This window comes from Armigeres subalbatus, chromosome 3 (assembly GCF_024139115.2).
Source record: "Armigeres subalbatus isolate Guangzhou_Male chromosome 3, GZ_Asu_2, whole genome shotgun sequence".
Taxonomy (NCBI): Eukaryota; Metazoa; Arthropoda; class Insecta; order Diptera; family Culicidae; genus Armigeres; species Armigeres subalbatus.
Window position 1 is genome coordinate 11,151,865 of NC_085141.1, and position 22,530 is coordinate 11,174,394.

The window sequence follows — 22,530 nt, forward strand, 5'->3', positions numbered from 1 at the left end:
TTCCTCCTGCCGACGAATCCGCGCAATGCGCAGGCGTATTTCGCCGATGAGGAGGTGATGATCAGACGCAATATCGGCACTACGTTTATTCCGTACATCAAGAAGGCTCCGTTTCCATTTTCAGCTGATGCAGATGTGGTCGATTTGATTTTCTGTAAAGCCGTCACGGGAGACCCACGTGACCTTGTGAAACGGTCGATGAGGGAAGAGCGATCCCCCGATCACCATGTCGTTATTACCACAAAATTCTGCGAACAGCTCTCCGTTTTCGCTCATTTCTCCGAGACCATGGCGTCCCATAATGCGCTCATGGTTCGAGTTGTCGGATCCGATCTTCGCATTGAAGTCGCCCAAACAGATCTTGATATCACCCTTAGGTATAGCTTCCGGGGAATAGCATTTCATACTCAGCCGCTGGATACCAGAACAGACGCTGTTGGAGCCGCACCTCCTTGGTGGACAGACGCTCGATCAGTCGGGTCAAATTTGTTTAAAGTCCCACCCAACACCAGGACTAGGCTAGAACGTTTCTCTGTGGAATATCTTAACACTTTGCAAAACAGGATGAAAAACCGACTATTATAGCCAAACTTATCACCGCTAGGTAGATTAATCAGGGTTTTGTATTAGAAAAAAGTTTTTCTTTCCCTTGGGGAGTTTTCCCATAAAAACTTATTCTGTAAAAATGGTTTATTCTGAGGAATGGAATTATGAAAAAACGTCATTCAGTGGATTGTCTCTATGAACCGTAACTGAAAATACCTAATGACACAAAATTTCTCAATAAAACTAAGAGACTTCAGTGTTAGATTACGAACATACATTTTTGTCTCATCCCAAAATGCACCAAGGATCATTTAATTGGAGTTTGAATATCGAAAAGGTTTTCTTTGATGGTCTTTCAGCGCGATGTTTTTTTTCTTGAACTTTGTCTGACAGTACATTATTGTTTGAGGTTTAATATTTTCAGCAGTAGTTAGTTTAGATTTAGCTCCGTAGTTAGGGTAAACAAACTGTTTTCGATAAAGTTGCTGAAAAAAAAAAAATTGCTAAAAGTTTCCAATACACAACCCTTTGTTCGTTTCAATTTCTGTAACCAGTTGTTGATAAATGAGTCAAACTCTGGCTAAATTATTAAAACCATCCATAAAAAGCACGAGTCGATTTTTTTTAAATAATCCAGTTAATCCCACAGCTTACCTTAAATCGTACAACCTCGTTTATCACACTAGACGTCATTTTTGACGGAGACGGATACCTTTCCTCGACATTGCTTACGGTACCACCTTCGGACAGATGTTCGTTCTTTTTATTGCACGTTGAACATATTTGCACCATACCTGAAATGGAGAAGCTAATCACTGAGATCTTCCAGACAGCGCACCGACGCATCCGGCAGACTTACCCTGGGGACTTATCGGACTAGCATTGGCCGGTGCTTTCATCGTTTTGATAAACGGGAAGTAGGGCTCCCGTTCGGCATTGGGGCAGCAGTAGACGAGCCGCAGCTGCGAGGACAGCGTATCGGAACCGCATGTGTAGCAGACGAATGTGGCCGCCCGTTCCTGAGTAGGTTGCCGTTTCCGTATCTGGTACTTCCGCTGGGCTTCCGGTACGCACTGTTTCTGTAAGAAGAGGAAAAAGGGTGTGACTTAGGCGGGCAAAATTTCAACCGGTTATCTTGAGATTATGAGCATTGGGGAAGCTAGAAATTTGAAGCAGCCGAAACCGGATACAATTGTTGAATGCGGTTACGTTGCAATTTGCTGACAGACGCCGGAGAAGTAGGTGATAAGATCGAAATCGTACGATGGCCTGTGAAGCATGTGTATGAACAAGAAATAACTACTTTCCGCTTGAAAAGGTTTTCGTAAAGATAATGTCTACAATTGGACTGATAAGTGAATCAGATTTAATTTATTGTTACGTTTATGGATGAATTGATTTTTTTTTTCGGTGAGGTAAATCCCCATGATAAGAATTATATTTGGTAACAGATGGTTTTATGAAACATATTTGATAATTCAACTTTACGTTCATTTATGTGCATATCATTGATATGTAGGACCTTTATTGTCACATGAAAAAATGACAACGGTATTGAATTTGTGCGTAAGGCACTCACCTAATTTTATCTCCTATTACTTTTAATCTGAGATTGCAGTACTGATAGTTTTGACAAGATCTGTTCTATCATAGAGTGTTTTTTAGTTCAAACTTTCTGGAATTTATCCAAAACACGTGCAGCTCAAATTCTTTATTAGCACGACAGGCTTTCGTTCTTTCCGGTGCAAACAGTTGATTTCGTTGGCTTTCGAAGCTTATTTAAATGCACGTCAATGTAGGTACATACCTAATTGATAAACAAATCCACCTGCCATAGATTAAGCCTAATTACATATAAGAAACGAGAATTTTGCGATCCCTCGGTTTTGATAGTGTTCGGACACTTCATAAAAGTAAAATTCGTTGTCAGACACAATCAAATTTTTATCGCTTTTCTATTCTACTTCGGTGACGCATAGTTTGGGTCGCAATTCATTTTTTATAAAAGCAAGTGAATCATGTTATTCTCTTTACGGACACAGCAAGGTATGCTGAAAGGGTATAAAATCAATCCAAAAACAAACTTTTAATAAGTCCGGAGGATCGTGTGACATTCACTCATTTAAGAAGAGTGAAAAAGCGACATAAGCACTAAAATTCCAAACAATTAACTTCCATTGAATGAAAATTGAAAGTGAAAGTCATTTTGAGGTGGAAGGCAAAATCTCAAGTGAGTAAAATCGCTAGGAATCGATATTTTTGACTTCGAACATGACTATTTTGAATGGAAATCAGTGCCTGGTGCTATGATTATTATTTCTCCCACTAGAGTAACCAAAGGTGACAAAAATTGTCCAAGTACCACTTTGGCTGGCAACGCTTCACATGTTGCTTAAAATGCTCGATTTCGCTAACATTCCGAGGCGTGAATTATTCTGAAATACTGATCGTAAATTTAATCAGAACACAATGCGGAATTTATAAATAAAATTATAAATACATCCCGTCCATACCGGTATTGTGCGGTCGCATGAGCAACGTGCGAAAAGTAACGATTCACCCGTCCGTCGGCAAGCACCAGCGGGTTTGTGATGTGGCGTCTTATAAGCACTTAATAAAAAAAAACAATCAGTTAGGCATGCACGATGACTTTACACTCTAAGGTTTGGCTAGAAGAATTTTGCTTCTTTCTTAGTCTTAGAACTTAGTCAAGTCAAGTCCAAAGATAATACGCATATCTGGCGTGAAAGCAAATTAATTCCGTCTATTATACTACTCAAAAGCTTTGGATGTCCGTTTACAAGAATAGTTTTGGTTAAATTATTGTAATTTGAAACTAAAGTACCAATAAATATGTAAATTCAATTAACCATCCAATATTTTAGTCGTATGATTAGAATGTTACCAAAAATAGCTCGCAAAGTTGTGTTATCTTGATTAAGAGTGTCTGCACAATAATCGAGCCCCTGTGGCACCACACGGAAATGGGCGGTACCGGGCCAACGTTCAAGTTCAAGACGATTAACTTTGCTTCGTTCGTCGGTCGTCGGTGGTTTCAATTTGTCTCCCCGCATATTTTTTTTATTTTCTTCTAGCAACAAAGTTGCATTAACATGCTGCAATGCTTGTTTCAGATACAATATCAATTGTGTATGAATGTGAGCTCTAACTAGAAATATGTCAGTAGGATCAGCTGTGATCTTATTTAGAGCACTATGAGCTAGAAGTTTATGCCATTGTTCAGCTTTATTCGATATATCTAACACGTTCTAGGATTGAATAAATTAGATTTGAATGGAAGTAAAATACTAATTCTCGTTTACATTAGAATGTTTCGATTTGATTTTGCTTACGAGAGTATGCATCAACTATCGTTCAAGAGCGCATTTAAAGCAAATGAGTGATATGCAGTTCTACAGTAACAGCACTGCGCAAATACATAGAGCAAGTGATTGCCAATGAATGATTCCGCTGTTAAGGTGATTATACAATCAAGCCATGTGGTGAATTTCAAATTCACCACACGTTTTTCTACTCCTATTCCTATTATCAAAAGTTCAAAACCAGCGTAATATTTTTTGTACAATGCTGAAATTAAAGTCGATTGCTTAGTATGAGTAATCAAACGATCTACAGATGTTGCGATCCCCATGGACGTTGTTGTTCTTTCAATTCGTGCTCTTGAAAAATCACTAGAAAAAGCACGTGGTTTCCAAGATGGCCGATTTGTGGCTTTGTTGTATAACCACCTTAAAATCCCTTCACCAGTACGGAATTGGCAAGTGAAACGAATTTCATAACATTCGTATCGCCTTCATATAAACCAAATGGAACTGACATTTTTATCTTTTTCATTTGATTATAAAATACATTCGTTTCTATTCCGCGAGAAAAACTAAAATTTTGCCCAAATTTGAGCAGCTGTCAAATTTTGTATGGTATTTGGAGCAAACTTTCCTTAGATCTGCGTATTGTACGCTACAAGCCATTTGAAAACCGCATAAATAACTTGTACTGAAACACAATCTGTATGAAAATTTTGTGGAAGACATGCTCAGTCGCTGCTTCGACGCAGGAATACGTTCTTCGGGAAGATAGGGGGGTCATTCTGTGCTAATATCTCTTCCAATCGTTTTTGTGAGATTGTGGTATCAATCGATCAACGAACTCTATAAGATTTTGCCCAACTATCAAGCCTGGCACTGTTAAAAATCGGTAAACCAACCAAGCCCGTATGTGCATCACAAGCACAGACATAAATATCGGGCTGGGTCCCAGCCGCTGGGCTCTAATCCTCAGTTCAATCAAGATTTCGCGGATAGCGAACACGAGGGCCGCACCGTACTGTCGCAACGATGACGCCGGTAGCAGCAGTTCCATCAGAAAGCAGATCATCGAGAGCAGTGATGGGAAATGTCATTTTATGTCATGGGTCTGACTTGCTAATATTTTTTTCACAAGTTAACTTAACTTTTCAAAAGGACCTAAGTAACATTTTTTTATGAATTAATTTGAGTACTGCAAGCAAAAGTTTTCATAAATTTCCAGAAATATTTTACTCTGCCGCTAACCGCATGTCGAGCACATCTGTATATGGAGCCCCATATGCAGATGTGCTTGACTTGCGGTTAGCGGTAGTACTGGCGTTGCGTTTATTCGCTCAATACTCTAGCAGCCGTTCTCAATATGCCCAGTGACACGATCTGGTCCATGCGGGTTTAGCAGTTACGCAATCGAGCTATCAGTTGGTTGAACACGGGAAGCACTTGTTCCGTAGTGTATAGTGGGGCCGTGTCATCGGTGGGTACGGGCTTTGCTTCGTTATTCTGTCGTAGTCGTCCAGGAGGAGTAGCTGGCCATGGATTGATCGGTTGTGATGATCTTGTTGTTTTTTGTGCCGTGGTGACTCGTGGAAGTACAGAAAATCATAGTCCTTGGTCACCGGTGGCTGTCTTCTTCTCGTAAAATTCTTGGAGCTGGCTTTTTCCGTATTTCGAAAAAAATCCCTCGTGCGGGACATTCCTTGGCGGTAGCCTCATGTTTCGCCACGCAGTTCGTAAACTTGACATCAATTTGCTGCATGTCTGGATTTTTGGCGATAATGAACCATTATATTGGTTCCAACGGCGCTTTTCCGTTTGATACTTATCGCCACCCTTGACGCGTCGAGGTGCCAAGTGGCAATTTCCAGTACAGTGGTCGAAACCGCATCAATTCGTGAACTGTGTGACATTACGGTGAACAGATTCGTATCGCTGCCACTCGATAACAATACTGTTGATTACTTTTATGCTTCTGAGAGTCACAGAACCGTGATGCAGATGGATCAGGTACAAATGATCACGGTACCGTCTTCACTTGTCCTGCCTGGCAATCTTGAACGGTGACGATCAGGCCGCAATCTACCAGCAGTTGTTCCAATTTATCAGTTTATCTATCATCGTGGCTCCGCAAAACGGGCTTGGTAGTCATATCCTAACCAGTTAGTCATAACAAAATTTTATCACAATTATGTCAACATGCACAGAAAAAATAAAGAACCTAAAAAAAAGTTTAAAGAACTCAACTTTGAGTACGAAGTTCAAATTTTTAACTCAATATTAGGTAGTTTTCTCACTCCCTCTCATGAATGATATTATAAACAAAGAGAGCTGCATCGACCCAACGTATGCTGTTCCGTGGAAGAAGCCAAATTTGAGTTGTTTTCACCATAGTCTCGAGTGAGTGAAAATAACATAAATTTGAGTTGGTGAAACTTCATAGTGGGTGAAAATTCAACACGGGTGTAAAGGCAAAGTACTCACCGGATTTTTTCGCATTTTACTTATTTTTGGCCTCTTCCACGCAAGGGCGGATTTGAGTGAAAGGAACCGTAAAGTGAGTTGTTTCACGGTTCCGTGTGTGTTACAAATAACAAAACATGCAATAATTTTGTTATAAATTCTCTGTCAAAGATGAAGGAAAGAAAATTTCATAACATGATTATAACATAATGTGTTATGTTTATCTTTACCGAAAAAAAGCCTACATTTTTGGTACATAGGAATTGGGAAATAACGAAGGTACCACCTTCAGTATAGCTTGAACCTACATTGAAAGTTGAACCAGCTGGACAAAGTTAATTGCCTAAATTATGGATAATAATAATCTTTCCAATAACATAATTTGTTATAGTACAAGCTATTTTCACTAATTTTTATGTAACACATCGAGTTATATTTTTATTCAAATCATAACATATTTAACTAGAAGAAATTTTGTTACAATTTTTGTTATTTTAACTACTAATTGTACATGTTTTAAAACAACCGCTGTTATAAAAAAACTGCTGTAACAGAATAACAAGTTTTTATATAAATCTGTAACTATCTACCGGTCGGGATAACTACTTCTTCTGCCTCACACGCAGGAAGGTCGTGAGTTCAATCCCAGGTCCGTTCCATTCTCCTACTTTGTATCTTTCTCTATTTTTCTCATGTTCTAGCAATCGCTAGAACTGGAAATGGACTTCCATACCGTTTCCATTTCTATGCTTACCTTCAACTTGACTGTTCTAGTAGAATAGGAACCTAACCCCAAAATTCCAATAAATTCCTCATGAACTCTTGCCAAGTGCAGAGGTATATTCGGCTTGCAGTGAGCGAGTGATTGCATCATCATTTCCTTTCCCTTCCCTACATTGACTTGCATTCTGACAGGCGCCAGTGCAGTGTGACCTAACAAATGATAACCAGTACTTGTACATTGAAGATGAGTGTTAGTCCCAAGCAAACATCTGTACCGCAGTACCGACCTAAAAGGCTTATCGCTTTGGACGTCGTGCGTGAATTATTCACACACCTTCTTATTCAAAATATTCCCCACCCTCTGGTACTAGGGTTTTGATTCAGTCATTAGTTTCTGTCTTCCATTAGAGTGCCGCTTGCTATGCGTTATTGTAATTTGATAAAAATCCAGTGATTTTCGCACAAACGAATCGAGTCGAACTCTTAGACAAAATTTACCAAAGTACGGCCGATCCGAATGGGGGTCTGGTATCAACTTTTTTTTTTCCTGTTCGGGTGTGCCACTGCGACCAGTTATTAGATCTATTGTAGCGTTACCCGTATCCTTAGTGTTTAAGTGCATGTCGAATTACTCCATTACTATTGATAAGCAATGCAGTATCGGTTTCGATACAGTTGTTGTTTTGTTTTCTCAAGAGCACCATGACAAGGTCCCGCTATTTAGACCCTTCACAGAGAGCAATCCCATTGAAGGCGCGCCCCTTATCAATAGGAAATCAATCCTGTCTTGAGAAAACATAACAGTAATACTGTTTTTGGCCATGCATCGGAGCCCTAGCCACATCCACATCAACTTATTTGCTCCCCTCTCTTCTGTAAGCGCGGCTGGAACTCGCCCATGAAAAGGGCCGTTTTGAGTCCTACTTTCACGTTCATGATGCTCATCACCATCGACGAGACGCCAGTGTCCAGGTGGACCTGCTTCAACAACTTGTATTTGTAGATGGTATAGATTTCCTTGCACTGTGATTTCTGCTTCGGGTGCTTGTCGCCTTTGACGATGTTTTTCTGAGCCTTGCTGCCAAGCAGTCATCGTAGCTGCCGTTTTTAAGTTGCCTCGCCCATTCGGCTGTCGATACCATAGGCGTCAACTCGTTGGCTCCGCTTTTCGATCGTTAGATGCCAGTTCCTCCTGTTTAAAACCAGGGTCAAGGCATTTTCTATAAAGTGCAAAACATAAATGCTTGGCGTTGGTAGTAGTGCAAGCGCACGTCGGAGGGATACGTTGCAAGAATTTAGTCGCGCATGGATAGCTTCTATTGTGTTTCAGCGGCAAATTATTCGCTAGATTCTGATTTCGGCTTTGTTGCTGCTTGTGATTGGATAGGCGCATTATTGAAAGCAAATCGGGTCTTTTTAGAATAATTATTTTACAAAGAAGAAGATTGAGCCAAGACAATTATTTTTCAAAGTGCAAATCATAATTGCTTGGCATCGGAGGAAATTCTCCGCCGAAGAGAAACGTTTCTAAAGTTTATTCCATTTGAAACGCAACAACGGTTCTTTTCATCATTGTACACAATAGACAAATATTTTTCAAAGTGCATTTCATAATCGTTCGGGGACGTCGGGAGTAGACGCTATAAAAAATATTCGCTTGTATGGCGTCTATCGTGATTCAGCGATAAATGATCGAGTGGCTGACGTTGGCGTCAGTAACAATGAAGAGGACTCTTGAAATTAGGATTTTGATTTTGCTGCTGTTAGCGATTGGAAAGAAAGGGGCCCTCCTTAGCCGTGCGGTAAGACGCGCGGCTACAAAGCAAGACCATGCTGAGGGTGGGCTGTGTTCGATTCCCGGTGCCAGTCTAGACAATTTTCTTATTGGAAATTGTCTCGACTTCCCTGGGCATAGAAGTATCATCGTGTTAGCCTCATGATATACGAATGCAAAAATGGTAACTTGGCTTAGAAACCTCGCAGCTGCGAGGCGGCTCTGTCCCAGTGTGGGAATGTAATGCCAATAAGAAGAAGAAGAAGAAGAAGTGATTGGAAAGGCGCATTGTGAAAATGAAATCGGTTATTTTCAGAACGACCATTCCATTTAAAACAAGGTTGAGTCGAAACGAATTTTCTTCAAAGTATACAAAACTTAATCTGTTGGTTGGTTTGTGAATTTTACTGAGAAAACGGAGAACAGTTCTTCACTTGACTAATGGAATCAAGGCCAGAGAGGTACTTGACATAAAGGAGGGGGCTTGGAACGAAACCACCCTTTGGTCCAGCCTTGGAACCTTCCATATGCAAGGTTTTTTGTAATATGATAACAGATTAAAATTAAATGGGACAGAATATTTAAATCTAGCACATCAAAAACAAATACACCCAGGTTTTTTTACACAGTTTGGTTTTAGTCGTTTAAGGCCTTCAGCGTCAATGAAACAATAAATAAACCCCACGGAAAAAATCAAAAAAAATTCAGAGGGTATTTAAAAAGCTGTTAAGGTGAAGCGTTGTGAAAAAACATTGCACGCATTCGGAAGAATTCAGCCCAATTTAGAAGCAGTATTAATCAATACAGTCTAAGCATGGGATTAACTGATGGAATTTGTCAGAAAAGCATCAGTTTTTCTTTGGTTTAGGTGAATATTTATGAATTATGTTTTCACGATGCTGGCTGTTTATGTTTACATCCTCAACTGTTGTTGCCAGCAGCTCAAACGCACCAATAACAAGATCATTTTTTGCCCCGATTTTTCAATTTTTAACAATGCACCCCAAAACAAAATCAATAAGGTATGATTATTGCATCAATACATAATGCGTTAGGAAAAGATTGATTGATTAAATCGATATTTTACATGTTTCCGTTATGATTTCACAATAGTTCATATCGACATCACTGTCTGCTGCTGATCAACGAGCTACCGACGACGTGAACAGTGTTGAAACCGGCGACGTCGTTCGCATAGTGCGCTACTGGGGGGAATTTTTTCACTTTGTTCACTTGCTTATAGGGTAACGGTACCAATAGTGGAGGTATTAGTAGATCCACAAAAGAAAATATTTTTTAAAAATTGATAATTATGGGAAATTTAAAGCTTTAATATCTTATTCAATAGAAAAACTAATAAATTTGCTAACAAAAATGAGATAGATGTCATTTAACATCAACAATTACCAAATATTGCTTGCGCCACTATGGGTACACTGTTCCTTTAGTGGCGGTAAAAATTAATTTTGGTTCCCATAGTGGCGCTATCCATTGGTTTCTTATGAGACTCGCCACTATTGGTACAGTTGCACCACTATAGGTGCAAGGGAGTCAATTTTGTTAAGGAAAATCATTGTTTTCAATAGTTTTTCAAGCGAAATCTTAAGATAAGTTGCATTTAACAGAATATTTAAAGCACGACGCATCAACTGAAACCATCCTAACGTGTATGAATATGATAAATCTCATTAAAACCCCACTACCTCTACTATTGGTGCTACCTCCACTAAGGGTACGGTTACCCTATATCTTCCCTAAATTAGCGCTTTGTGATAATATCATCATACCGCCGCATAGATTGAACTTAGAACTAAGTCCAGATTTACTTTTTTAGTGAGAAGATGGTCAGGTATGTAAGCAATATATCAATTAAATTTATCTGTGCATATCGGGGTGGGTGGGGTGGGTGATAGTTTGACTGTGTTGGTAAGCCGCAAGGCAGCCATTCTGAATGACATGTCATGAAGCCTTAAAGTTTAGGTTAACCGAGAAATTAATCAATTCCAACAGCGTAAAAAAAATCTGGTTGTAAAGTATTGTTCTAATTAACAGAAGACGATGGACAAAGTGTGATCTATCCGAAAACCAATCCACTTCTTCCGAATAAAATCCAATTAGTCTTCTGGATGTGTAACACAGAAACTACGAGGGTATGATGAGCGCAATGATTGATTGGGTTTCAAAGGCCTAATAAATAATAATAATAAATCAAGCGCTACTGATGCTTTCCGCAGCAAAATCAAACCACCCCCTGGTCCTTTTTTATTTCATGACAGGGGCTGTATGTAAGTGTGCAATATCTGCTTTGTTATTACCACTTACAATTCTGCCATTCAAAGAAATAAAATTAATGTATCGACTAGTCATTGTTCTATCTTCTTCTTCTTTTTCTTCTTCTTCTTATCTTATCTTATCTTATCTTATTCTTATTTCTTATCTTATCTTATCTTATTTTATATACATAGAAATGATTTTCTGTCTGTCTGACCCTTATAGACTCAGAAACTACTGAACCGATCGGCGTGAAAATGTGTATGCAGAAGTTTTTGGAGCCGGGGAAGGTTCTTAAGATAGTTCCAGACCCTCCCCACTTTAGGAAGAGGGGCTCCCATACTAATGAAACAGATTTTTTTTTTTGCATAATTCGAGTACTAATCAGAGAATAAATCAATTTTAGGCGAAGCGAAGTTCGTCGGGTCTGCTAGTATTGAGCCAGCTAGTGAGCCAGCCAAAGATCAAAAAAAAAAATATTTCAAACAACAAAAATCCCATCATGAGTACTTGTCAATATGTCATGCGTAAAACATCAAGAGCCCACGATTACCTGAGCCCATCTGGTTGCCTGAAACAAAAAAACGCTTTGTTCGCTGTCTCATTACGATCACGACCAGTTCCAGTACTGATCGCATAGCGAATTCTGCAAACCATGATTGAGATAACAATATTTTTGTAGGTACATATATTTTATAAATAAGTTACAGTATGCACTTAATCAAACTAATGCAACGTATTTTGAGCGGATTAGTTCAAACGATAAGAAAAACACGTCGGAAAGATCAAAATAGCACTTTAAGAAGTGTAATTCATAAATGCGAAATGCATGGACCGATCTGATTAAAAAATAATAATAATGCAGTTTATTGCAAGCAAGGATTTGAAAATTCGTTTAAAAAATGAATAATTCATTCCTAAATTATTTTTATTAAACCACCTGCACGGTGAAAGTCGTTTATTCGAACTTATAAATACTTTTTCTCTGTTATCTCTTCTTCTGTTGGAGATTTTGACCGATTTTGGGAAATTAAGTAGAACTACTCACAAAAGGGTACTTCCACGCACTGATTCTCCCCAAATCGGTAAATAGAGAGAAAGTTACAGCAAAGAAAAAGTATCCGTTATTGAGTAAATGAGTTTCGCAGTGTAGTGATATTTACACGATGATGTGTTGTTTTCTGCACGACAAAATAAAAAAGAGAACATAAAAGATTGAAAATTCGATTACAATATCAGCAAAACATGAGGGTGGCATGTTTTGAAAGTAGCAACTACACGAGTCGAGGCAGTGACGAGCAGGCATTGGACATCATAGGATGACGTGAGATGAGAATGCTGCTCTCGTTCTTCAGGAGTGTTTCAGATGCGAGTGAGTATTGCGTGAATACAAAACCAAGTAATAGCCAGAAAGAGAGGTATATAACCTATCTCTATCTCTTAATCTTGTTCCTACAAAAAATCGCAACTCAGTATGACTGAGGTAAGAGAGTGAAATATTCTTGGCATCAGCGTATGTTTGATCGCTCTTGAACTGTTTCGTTCGATTTTGCGAAATGGAGCGAGGAGGTTTTCCTCACCAATAGATGCCTTGAAACAGTTTTCCCATGAAGCTTGAACGTTTGATGCCGGAGCATCTGTTCTCATCTTTGAGGCTCCATTCAGCCAAGCCCTGGTTGCGAGCGAATTCATTAAGAGGCTGCCTGTCCACATAAAACGTGGACAGGTTTAATCAGTATTAGATAACACCCTCCCAAGTGTGGACAATTCGACATTGTTGTTTCAAAAGGGCGAAAGTCGCAAACGTAAACATTGACTTCTTCCGCTGATTTCAGGAAGATTAGACACTTCTGGCGGTATTTTCCACTTCCGTTCGATATAAGGCGCGGAGCGCCACCGGTTCCAAGTGGTTGTTAGCTGGGAGCGGTCCTAGTTGTTGAGGAATTTGCAGGAAAAGGCATTGTTTACGTTTGCGACATTGGCCCTTATGAAACAACTGTGTCGAATTGCTCAAATATATTTTTTTAAATGTGTATGAACCATGAACTTTCACCACCTTCTCCCTTAAACATAATGTATTTTATCGCACATATACGGCATCTGTTCCATCGGCATCGAAGTCGCCTCAGTCATGTCATGAAATAATAAATAAACTTCCTAAATTATTTGAACATATATGTGCAAAGAACAATGACTAGACGATAAATCAATCATAATCCTTCAATCCACAGAGTTAAAAGCGGTAAAAGACACAACAGTAAAGCAGATATTGTACACCTTCGTGATCTGTCACGGAATAAAAATTTGAGAGATTTTTGTAGCATGCCTTTCATCCTTCGCGTTTCTATAGAGAATGAGAGAAGCAGATATGTAAACATCGCGTGACATCTCTCATCGAAATTGAGTAATTGCAGTACTGAGCGTAAGACAGTGAAGAGAATTTCCTACCTTTACGTTATGAGTGCGCAGCAACAAATAAGCAACACATTTAAATTGGAAAAGCATCCTTCAAGAACTAGCCGATAATTTAGTCAGAATTTGACTTATTGGGAATAACTTAATCCACAGCCTGAATTTCGACATGTGATAGTGGACTTTTAGTGCGAGAACCCTTCTATCGCTTAATATTATACTAAATGATGATAAATTTCAATTGAACTCGCGCTTCAACTCCGTAACTAGTGGAATTCGAACTGGTAACAAAATTGTAGGAAAAGTACTGTGCTACTTGTAACATTTTAAAATTCAGCTTCTGGCATGAGTCAAAGTCTGACTAAATGATCGGCTACACTGTTGCATTTTAACACCAACATTTTTTAACACCCAGTTTCTGCATGCAAATCAATGCTGTTTATGCTGTTGATTTTGACTGTTACTCGATACCAACAGTTGATGACTCACAGGAAGTTAAAATATCGTATGTGAACATTTACAATCTGAGATTTCGTGAGATGTCGGTTTAATCCATTCTACCGCCTCTACCTATTGGATTAACGTTAACTTCCATAGACACAACATGAAGATGATAGGATTCATCCAGGAACCACATGATTATATTTTTGAAGATTTTCTTCCCCCCTCATTCGTTTTTTTGTATGAACAATTTGAAAATTATGTCATAGATCATAGGCCAAATGATTTCCTTTTCGAATAACCACATGGTTTCTGATTCGCCTCATTACGCATAGGTGCTCAATTACAAAATCGATTTGTTAGGATATTATCTGATAAAAAAATAGTAGTATTTTGAGGTCTCAGCCTTACATATATTTCGAATCGTTCAAGTGAAACATAGATACAATAAATGATGCAAGACCATTGCGATTATTGTAATGCCTTTAGCTGTAACCTTTTTTTCAAATACGGTTTTCGTAAACTAAAAATTGAAACAAATGTAATTTTAAAATATTCCAATGGTTACGTAAACGACAAGCTGGTTGCCATTTCATTGAATGATAAATTAAAATGAACTTAATCAACCATTGACCATTTAAAACTCATTACCAGAGATTGAAAATAGAGAACTTAATTAAAAATTGATTAAAAGCCAAATTTTAATAACTTACTTTTGCAGACACTGAAGATTCTGAATTTGAATTGGTGATTATTAATTCACTTTGGATTGTACATGTACATATGCATTTTTATACCAATCAGACAGAGTTCATATTTCACTCTAATGTACAGTACAATAATGTGGCACATTCAGACGAAAAGTGATAAAATTAGTTCTATTAGTTTGTCCGTTTATCATAACGGGAATGACTCAATTGAAGGTTTTCGTCTGAGAATTCTCAACTTGCACAAAGCTATTTCATCCAGATTCCAGATGTTCTCTTCCGATTGTTCGTTTCTGGAGCAATATAATTACTAAAACTAACGATCTAATTAGCTAGTTCGGGTCATCGGGGTCCACTCTAATTGTCTAATCAAAGTGGGACCAGTGTATTAATAGATTGGATGAACTGCACTACCGGCACAGCTGTTTCAAGAGAGGAAAGCGAACGATTGTGCGCGAAAAAACGGGGTCCACCTTGATGTAGGACCGTACAGGTCGACGGTCATCTCTAGTACTGACCAGTACAACGTATGTTTTATTCTACTGCTGCCGGTGATGCTGCATACGGTAGTGGAAAAAGGAAGGAAACAGCTGAGGGAGGATCTGTTTTCTCTGCCTTGCGGCTACATTTTGGTATACCCACGATTTGGGATTATTCATAAACCACGTGGACGTCCTACGTTTTTCGATGACCAACGTTCGGTCTACATCGGTGGACTGATTTAGATGAATGAAAATGACGGGCCATTTTTACAATCTGACGTTTCTTTTCAAATTGGTCATAACGAGATTTGGGAGAAGTAATTTACGCTTTATTATACTGTCGTAGCAAATAAATACATCAAGATAAGATCTACAAGTGGGCAAACGTTATGACATTTTTTATCTCGTATCAGACACTGAGATTTCTTGCTAAAATTGCTAAAAAGAACCAAAGTAATGAGTACGCGATTATCTTTGTGTGCAATGTCATACATCAAATAATTGAACGACTTTGCAATTAGCACAGAAGTCTATTGTAAATACTGTAATAAAGGGGGAATGAAGGTTGGTAACACACCACTACATAAATCCATATATTTGAATGAGTGTTTGTGATATTGCCCGGTGTTGCACTAACACAATCACATTTTTCCGAAGGACGGAAAGAGACAGACGACACACCGCCGGTAATGAATCATTCAGAAAGCTGTTTTTTTGCTCAACTTTCCTTGAGTCTTTCTCGATTCAATATGGTGAATTTGAATTAGTATGGTAAATACAACGTTAATTGCCTACATTTTGGCGGTTAAAAGCTTTGATGCGATTATATTACGCTTAAATCAACCAACCAGCCTTTGATGGTTCAGCACACACAGCACAGTTTCTTCATAACTTTTGAACGCAATGACCGATCGTGATTATATTCAATAGTGATCAACTAGGGCTTGTTCCGCGTCGAATGCAACTTGTTGCGAGAAAATCGGTTTAGAATTAAAATGTGGCTAATGTTTTTCGGTTTTTGTGTCACACACACATACACACGGACAGACAGACATTTGTTCAGCTCGACGAGTTGAGTCGATTAGTATATAACATCATGGGTCTCTGAGACTTCTATTAAAAGTTCGATTTTGGAGTGAAATGATAGCCTTTCGGTACAACTTTGTTGTACGAGAAAGGCAAAAAAGGTTAGGCAAAGTGGACATATTCTTCATGATTTTTAAAAAGAACCTTGCAGAATCTATACAAATGCTTGGCACATTAAAAATTACTAAATCCTTATTGCTAATAAAGGATGCAGAACTGTAACGTTTAAATAAAAAAATGTCATGTTTGAATGAGAATCTCTTGCAAGTGTGTATATTCTAAAATATCAAATGCTTTTTTAAAAATCCGCCAGAAATCATACACCAGAGATACATAAGGCAACATCGTTTGGCTATTGCCCAGTTGGTGAAGTCATTCAAGGCGACTCAGATGATCCAGTGAGGGAATGTCGCAGTAGAAAATCGAAGGCAAAAACGTGTCGAATCTGTTTAAGCGTAGGCAAAATTGTGGATTTCTTCGTGGCGTCAACTTAAAGCTTCATTAAATCCACAGGCCCACAGCATGCAAAATCAAACCGCGTAAAAAGCTACCCCAGTGTATCCCGTTGATCCAGAAAACGATGGAACGTATGCAAATATATTCGCCCCAATGTAGTGTCCATATCGGTCTTCCAGGTTCAGGCTTTGGAAAAGACGACAAAAATAAACGAACGCGTGGCCATGGGATTGTAATTGCGCTGCACCCAATGATGCTTGCTCGATGACTTGCCCTTGCGTCATGAAAGAAGTAAACATAAAGTATTCTCTCTAAATATAGAGAGTGGATTGTTGCGCAAGAAACATCTTCACGAGCTGAGCAAGTGGCGAGACGGCTTCGTTCAATAGGACAGCGCGAGATGAAATTATTTCATCCGTCGCTATCATCAATGCAGTGAGAAGGCATTCTTCACTTGTTTTCTCATGAAGCTTTTTTTCTCGTGAGCACGTTACTTTATGAAGCATTAGTTCCCCGCTTCATTTATTCCTCCATCCAAGCCCTATTCAGATACGATACTTTTAGATTTTTTAAAGGCATAAAATATTGCAGTGCTAATCGCATATTATACGATTTACTGTCATATGGTTGCGACGTTCAGTGAAGTGAGAATTCAATAGTGAGAAGAAAGTAGGGAGATGTGAGAGTTGATAAATGGTCGCTCTATTTACTTATGTCTCATTTTTCATTATGAGAAATGAAAACTGCCGTGAGGCGTCCTTATTCGACCTCTTACGACTCACATCGCGAAAAGAGTGATACTCTCACTTCTCACTTCATGATTTTTTACTGTGACCTGTTATAACAATAAGTAATGAGAAATCAAAAGTGGCACATAAGAAGTACGAAGTAGATAATTGAAGTTTTGAAATTTTGAGAAAAATGAGTTCCAAGACAAAAGAAAAAGGAAATAGAAAATAAGAAAAAATAAAATAAAGAGAAGTAATGAAGAAAGAAAAATGAAGAAAGTAATTGGAATGGAGAATATAAAAAGTAAAAAACAAAAATGAGTACGAAAATTGTTTTGAGCTTTTGGTGGAATGTATTCACTTGTCATAAGACGAGTTTGTACTATTCCTGTCAAAAGGTCGAAAGGACAAAAGTTCGAAGGGACAAAAGGTCAAAAGGACAAAGATCGAAGGGACAAAACGTCGAAAGGACAAAAGATCGAAGGGACAAAACGTCGAAAGGTCGAAAAGTCGAAGGTCAACAGGTCGAAGGACAAAAGAATAAAATAAAAATAAAAATGCTAAAATATAATAAATAATAAATGTATAAATAATAAAAATAAATTTATTATATTCGTTTAAATTTACTTCAAAACAAATTTTACTCCCATTAAAATGTATGGTCTTTAGAGCACATAAAAACAAAATTACAGTGAACTCTCCCTAACTCGATATTTTCTCTTACTCGATGAAATTCAAAGTCCGTAAAAGCGCATACTGCGCTCCCTCCGTAAGTCGATATATCTCCACTAGTCGATATTTTCTAAGTCGAAGTAATTTTCCAAAGCAATTTCACCTCGCTAACTCGAAGTTGTCAGAAACAGTATATGCACGATATAGTTATAAGTCAGAAGTGAAAAGTGACAAACGAGAAGCAAGAAATGAGACGTGAGAAATAAGAAGTTAGAAGTCAGATATGAGACGTGAGATATGAGAAGTGAGAAGGGAAAAGTTAGAAGTGAGAAATTCAAAGGGAGAAATTCAAAGTGAGAAGTAGAAAGTGAGAAGTGAGAAGAAAGTAATGGGAAGTGAAAAATACAAAGTGAGAAGTGAGTAATTCGGAGTGCGAAGAGAGTAATGAGAAGTATGTAGTAAAAGTATGAAGGAGAGAAGTGAGAAGTGAAAAGTTATAAATTAGAAGTGAAATGTGATTAGTGAGACATGAGAAGTCAGAATGGGAGATATTAGAAGTTTTAAGTGAGAAGTGAAAAATGAGAAGTGAGATTTGCGAAGTGAGAAGTGAAATGTGCGAAGTAATAAGTGAGAAATAAAAGGTAAGTGAGAAGTAAGAAATTCGAAGTGAGAAGTTCGAATCGAATAGTAAGAAGTGAAAAGTGAGAACCGAAAAGTATGAAGTGAAAAGTGATGAGTGAGAAATGAGAAGTCGGAAGTGAGATAGAAGTTATAAGTGAGAAGTGAAAAATGAGAATTGAGAAATGAGATAAATGTGAGTGAGAGGTGAGAAACTAATAGTTAGAAGTGAGAAGTGCAAAATGAGAAATGACTAGTGAGAAGCAAATTGTGCGAAGAAAGAAGTACGAAGTAGTGAGAAGTAAAAAGTGAGAAATGAGGAGTGAGAAGTAAGTTGTGTGAAGAGAGTATTAAGAAATGAGAAGTGAAGACCAAGGAACAACAAGTGAGAAACGAGATAATTTCTTTTTTCTTCTTCTTTCTTCTGTCTCCCTTCTCCTGTCTTATATCTCTCCACTCACTTCTCACTACTTAACATCTCGCTTCTCACCTTATAATTATCATCTCTTCTTCTCACCCATGCTTCTGATTTTCTTACTACTCACATCCTTCTTCTCACTTCGCAACTATCATATCTCACTTCTCACCACTTTCTTCTTTCTTCTCATTTCTCACTTTCCACTACTTATATGTTACTGCACACATCTCGCTACTCAATACTCACTTCCGTTTCTCAGTACTCACTTCACACTACTCTGCACTTATTTCGAAAATCTTTTTTCTCACTTCTCAGTTTACTTAATAAGGAAGCAAATTTTAACTGTTCGGCTAAACGGCATTCGGCCAAATATAAATTTGCTCCCTATCTAGATACCTCCCTAACTCGACGATCCCTTCAATATCGAGTAAGGGAAAGTTCACTGTATCATCATTACAAGATGTTATGTTAAGCTAAAAATGGTATATTTCGAAAACAAAATTAGTAAAGAACTAGTTCCAGAAATTAAAATTTAAGTAAAGCCTACCAACACTTTGATGAAAATGTTGATTTGACAATATACCTCTGAAGCATATACCTTATGTTTGAACAAAGTGAAAATTAAAGAATGAAATATTATCAGGTGAAACACCAATAAATATAAATATGCAAAACTCGAAAGAACAGCCTATGATTAAAAGAAGGAAAAAATCAACGATAAAATATTATCAGGTGAAACACAAATTCTTATATTAATTGCAAAATTCGAGAGAAAACCATATGAATCAAATAAGGAAAAATTCAACTATAAAATATATTCAGAAACACAAATAAATCTAAATATGGGAAACTCGAAAGAAAAGCCTGATTAAAAGAAGGAAAAATTCTACAATTTAATTTTATCAGGTGAAACATATATAAACATAAATGTGCATTGTGCGTTTTGCTTCATTTTTTTATAATTTCGACCTCTTATCCCATCTCACCTTTCAATCCTTCGACGTTTTAACCTTCAACCTTTTGGCCTACTACCGTTAGGTCTATCCTTTGTTCTTTCGACCTTTGACCTTCGACGGTTTGTTCTTCGACCTTTTGTCCTATAACCATTCCATTTAATTCCACTACTTTATTGTACCTTTGACAGATACGTAGTTCGACTTCAACAGTAAGGACGTCTTCAGTATCTCGTACTTGACTCGACTTTCGAGTCAAGTCAAGTCAAGTACGAGACACTGAAGACAGCCTGACTGTAGAGGTCGAAATATGTATCTGTCAAAGGTACAATAAAGCAGTGGAACTAAATGGAATCTAGAGAACTAGAACTCGTCTTATGACAAGTGAGAAAAAAGAATATGTCTTGTATCTTTATTAGGAAGATTTTTAGCCGTAGACTGGTTCATCTCCGTAAAAGAAGAAGGTAATAGTTAATAAAAAAATGTAAAAGAAAAAAATACGAGAAAGGCAAAACTAGAAAAGGAAAGACAAAAGGAAAAAGCCTATGTAAGATGGAAAAGATAAAGGAAAGAAAAATTGCGGACAAACAAGAATTAAGACCAAAGAAAAAAGAAGAATAAAGAAAAAATAGAATAAAAAATCCAGATTAATCCACATAGCGGCGATGATGCCTTTCTCGTGGGCCAATTTTCAATAGCAAACAGATGGGACCGCATTCCCTATCGAATGCAACTTGTTGCGAGTAAATCAAGTAATGCTTCCAAAAAGTGTGTCTACAAAATTTGTACACATACAGACATCATCTCAGTTTGTCGAGCTGAGTCGATCTTTATATAACACTATGGGTTTCTGGGCCTTCCATAAAAAGTTCTTTTCTGAAGTAATTCTATAGCCTTTCGGTACAACTTTGATGTAAATTGCGAGCAAAGGAGTAGGATTGCCAATCCGGAGAAGGTGAGGAGAAGGTTCAATTCTCGGGCCGGTCTAGGATGTTTTCGAGTAGGAAACATTCTATACTCCCTGGGCACTCCCTGTACTTGCCACAGTCATACTCATGATAAGCTTTTAATTAAGAACTGATGAAATGATAATAGAATACTAAGTTTAAAAGCAGAGCCCAAATTCCAGTTAAAATTTAGAGCCATAGAAGAAGAAGCTTGTTAGACACAGTCAAGAGTGTTGATTCGAGAGCTTATCAAGTATGAAACATTTGTGTATGTTATCCCTTATTTTGTTACTGGCTACTTCGAACAATGTTATAGTCGGGGGAAATGCTGTTTTAAGAAATGTTATTTTAGAGATAGTTACCCAGTCAAGAGAGAATAACAAATTTATATCATATTGTGTTACTGAGTTCAACAGTTTTTCTAACATAGGCTGTTATAAACTTGGTTCAGGATGTTGTTAAAATAACTTAATTTCCTAAAAACAACAATGAAATATAACTAAATCTGTTATAATTTTGTTAAGAAAAAAAGTGATAATAATTTATCATAACTCGATTATATCAACGGTTGTTATACATAACTGATATTGTTACAATCATGTTATAATGTTGTTTTGCTAGTCCTTTCGAGAAATTATTTTCATGGGAAAACATTTTTGGGGAAAAGTTTAATTGGGTAAATATTATTTTCCATAAAATGTTATTTTCGGGGAAACGATACTTTCGAGGAAAAAATATTTTCGGGGAAATGTCACTTTCGAGAAAATGTATTTTTTGGGATAACGCCTTTTTAGGGGAAACAACATTTTCGAAGAAGTTTTTTTTTGTGAAGAAGTTATAATAGGAACTTATGATATAAATAATGAGAAATGGGGGGGGGACTCGTTAGAAGCAGAGGAGTGTAAGTGACATTTTGATCAAATTTGAGTTGACTACAGCAAAAAATGCTTTGGTATTTGATGTCTGCGGCAATATACTGATATACCTTGTACGTCATTTGTGAAAAATGTGAAAATTTACAAAAAAAAATAATAATTTAGTGAACTTCCATACGATTTGCACGGAAAGAAAAAAAAAATTGCACCAATTTTTCTCAAAACTAAGTTTTTGTCACTTACACCCCTTTACGTTTGAAAACCTCATTTTCCATTTAGATCGATTTCAGTTCGAGATAGATGATTTCTTCAGAACTCATGAAAGCATTTGTTCAACTGCTCTATCGGATCGATTAGTGAGAAAACCGTACAAATCGGACTATCCGTTCATAAGTTATATTGCCTCAAAAGAAATTCAAACTCATTTTCAGATATAGAAGATTACAAAATTTGGAAAGTTATCGCCCATGACAACTAGTCGCCTACTTTTTGCACCTGAGAAATTATCAAATAATAAGTCCAATCATTATCGTATGAGAATGATTCGGCATTACCCTGATCTGTACAAGTGATATTATTAATGATACAGATACCGACCCTATTTAGCGGGTTTGTTATATATTCAACCTTATCTACTT

At 37.5% G+C, this 22,530-nt stretch overlaps 1 protein-coding gene across 7 annotated transcripts in view; it reads right to left on the bottom strand.

Annotated features, from left to right (window-relative positions):
- LOC134223746 (AT-rich interactive domain-containing protein 1B) overlaps window positions 1-22,530 on the bottom strand; it is a 325,354-nt gene that overhangs the window by 140,523 nt on the left and 162,301 nt on the right. For all 7 annotated transcript variants that reach the window (XM_062702938.1, XM_062702936.1, XM_062702934.1 and 4 more), the window contains 2 exons: window positions 1,406-1,625; window positions 1,201-1,340 (listed from right to left, as the gene is read on the bottom strand). In XM_062702938.1, the coding sequence (XP_062558922.1) occupies window positions 1,201-1,340; window positions 1,406-1,625 (360 nt within the window). The remainder of the gene's footprint in view (window positions 1-1,200; window positions 1,341-1,405; window positions 1,626-22,530) is intronic.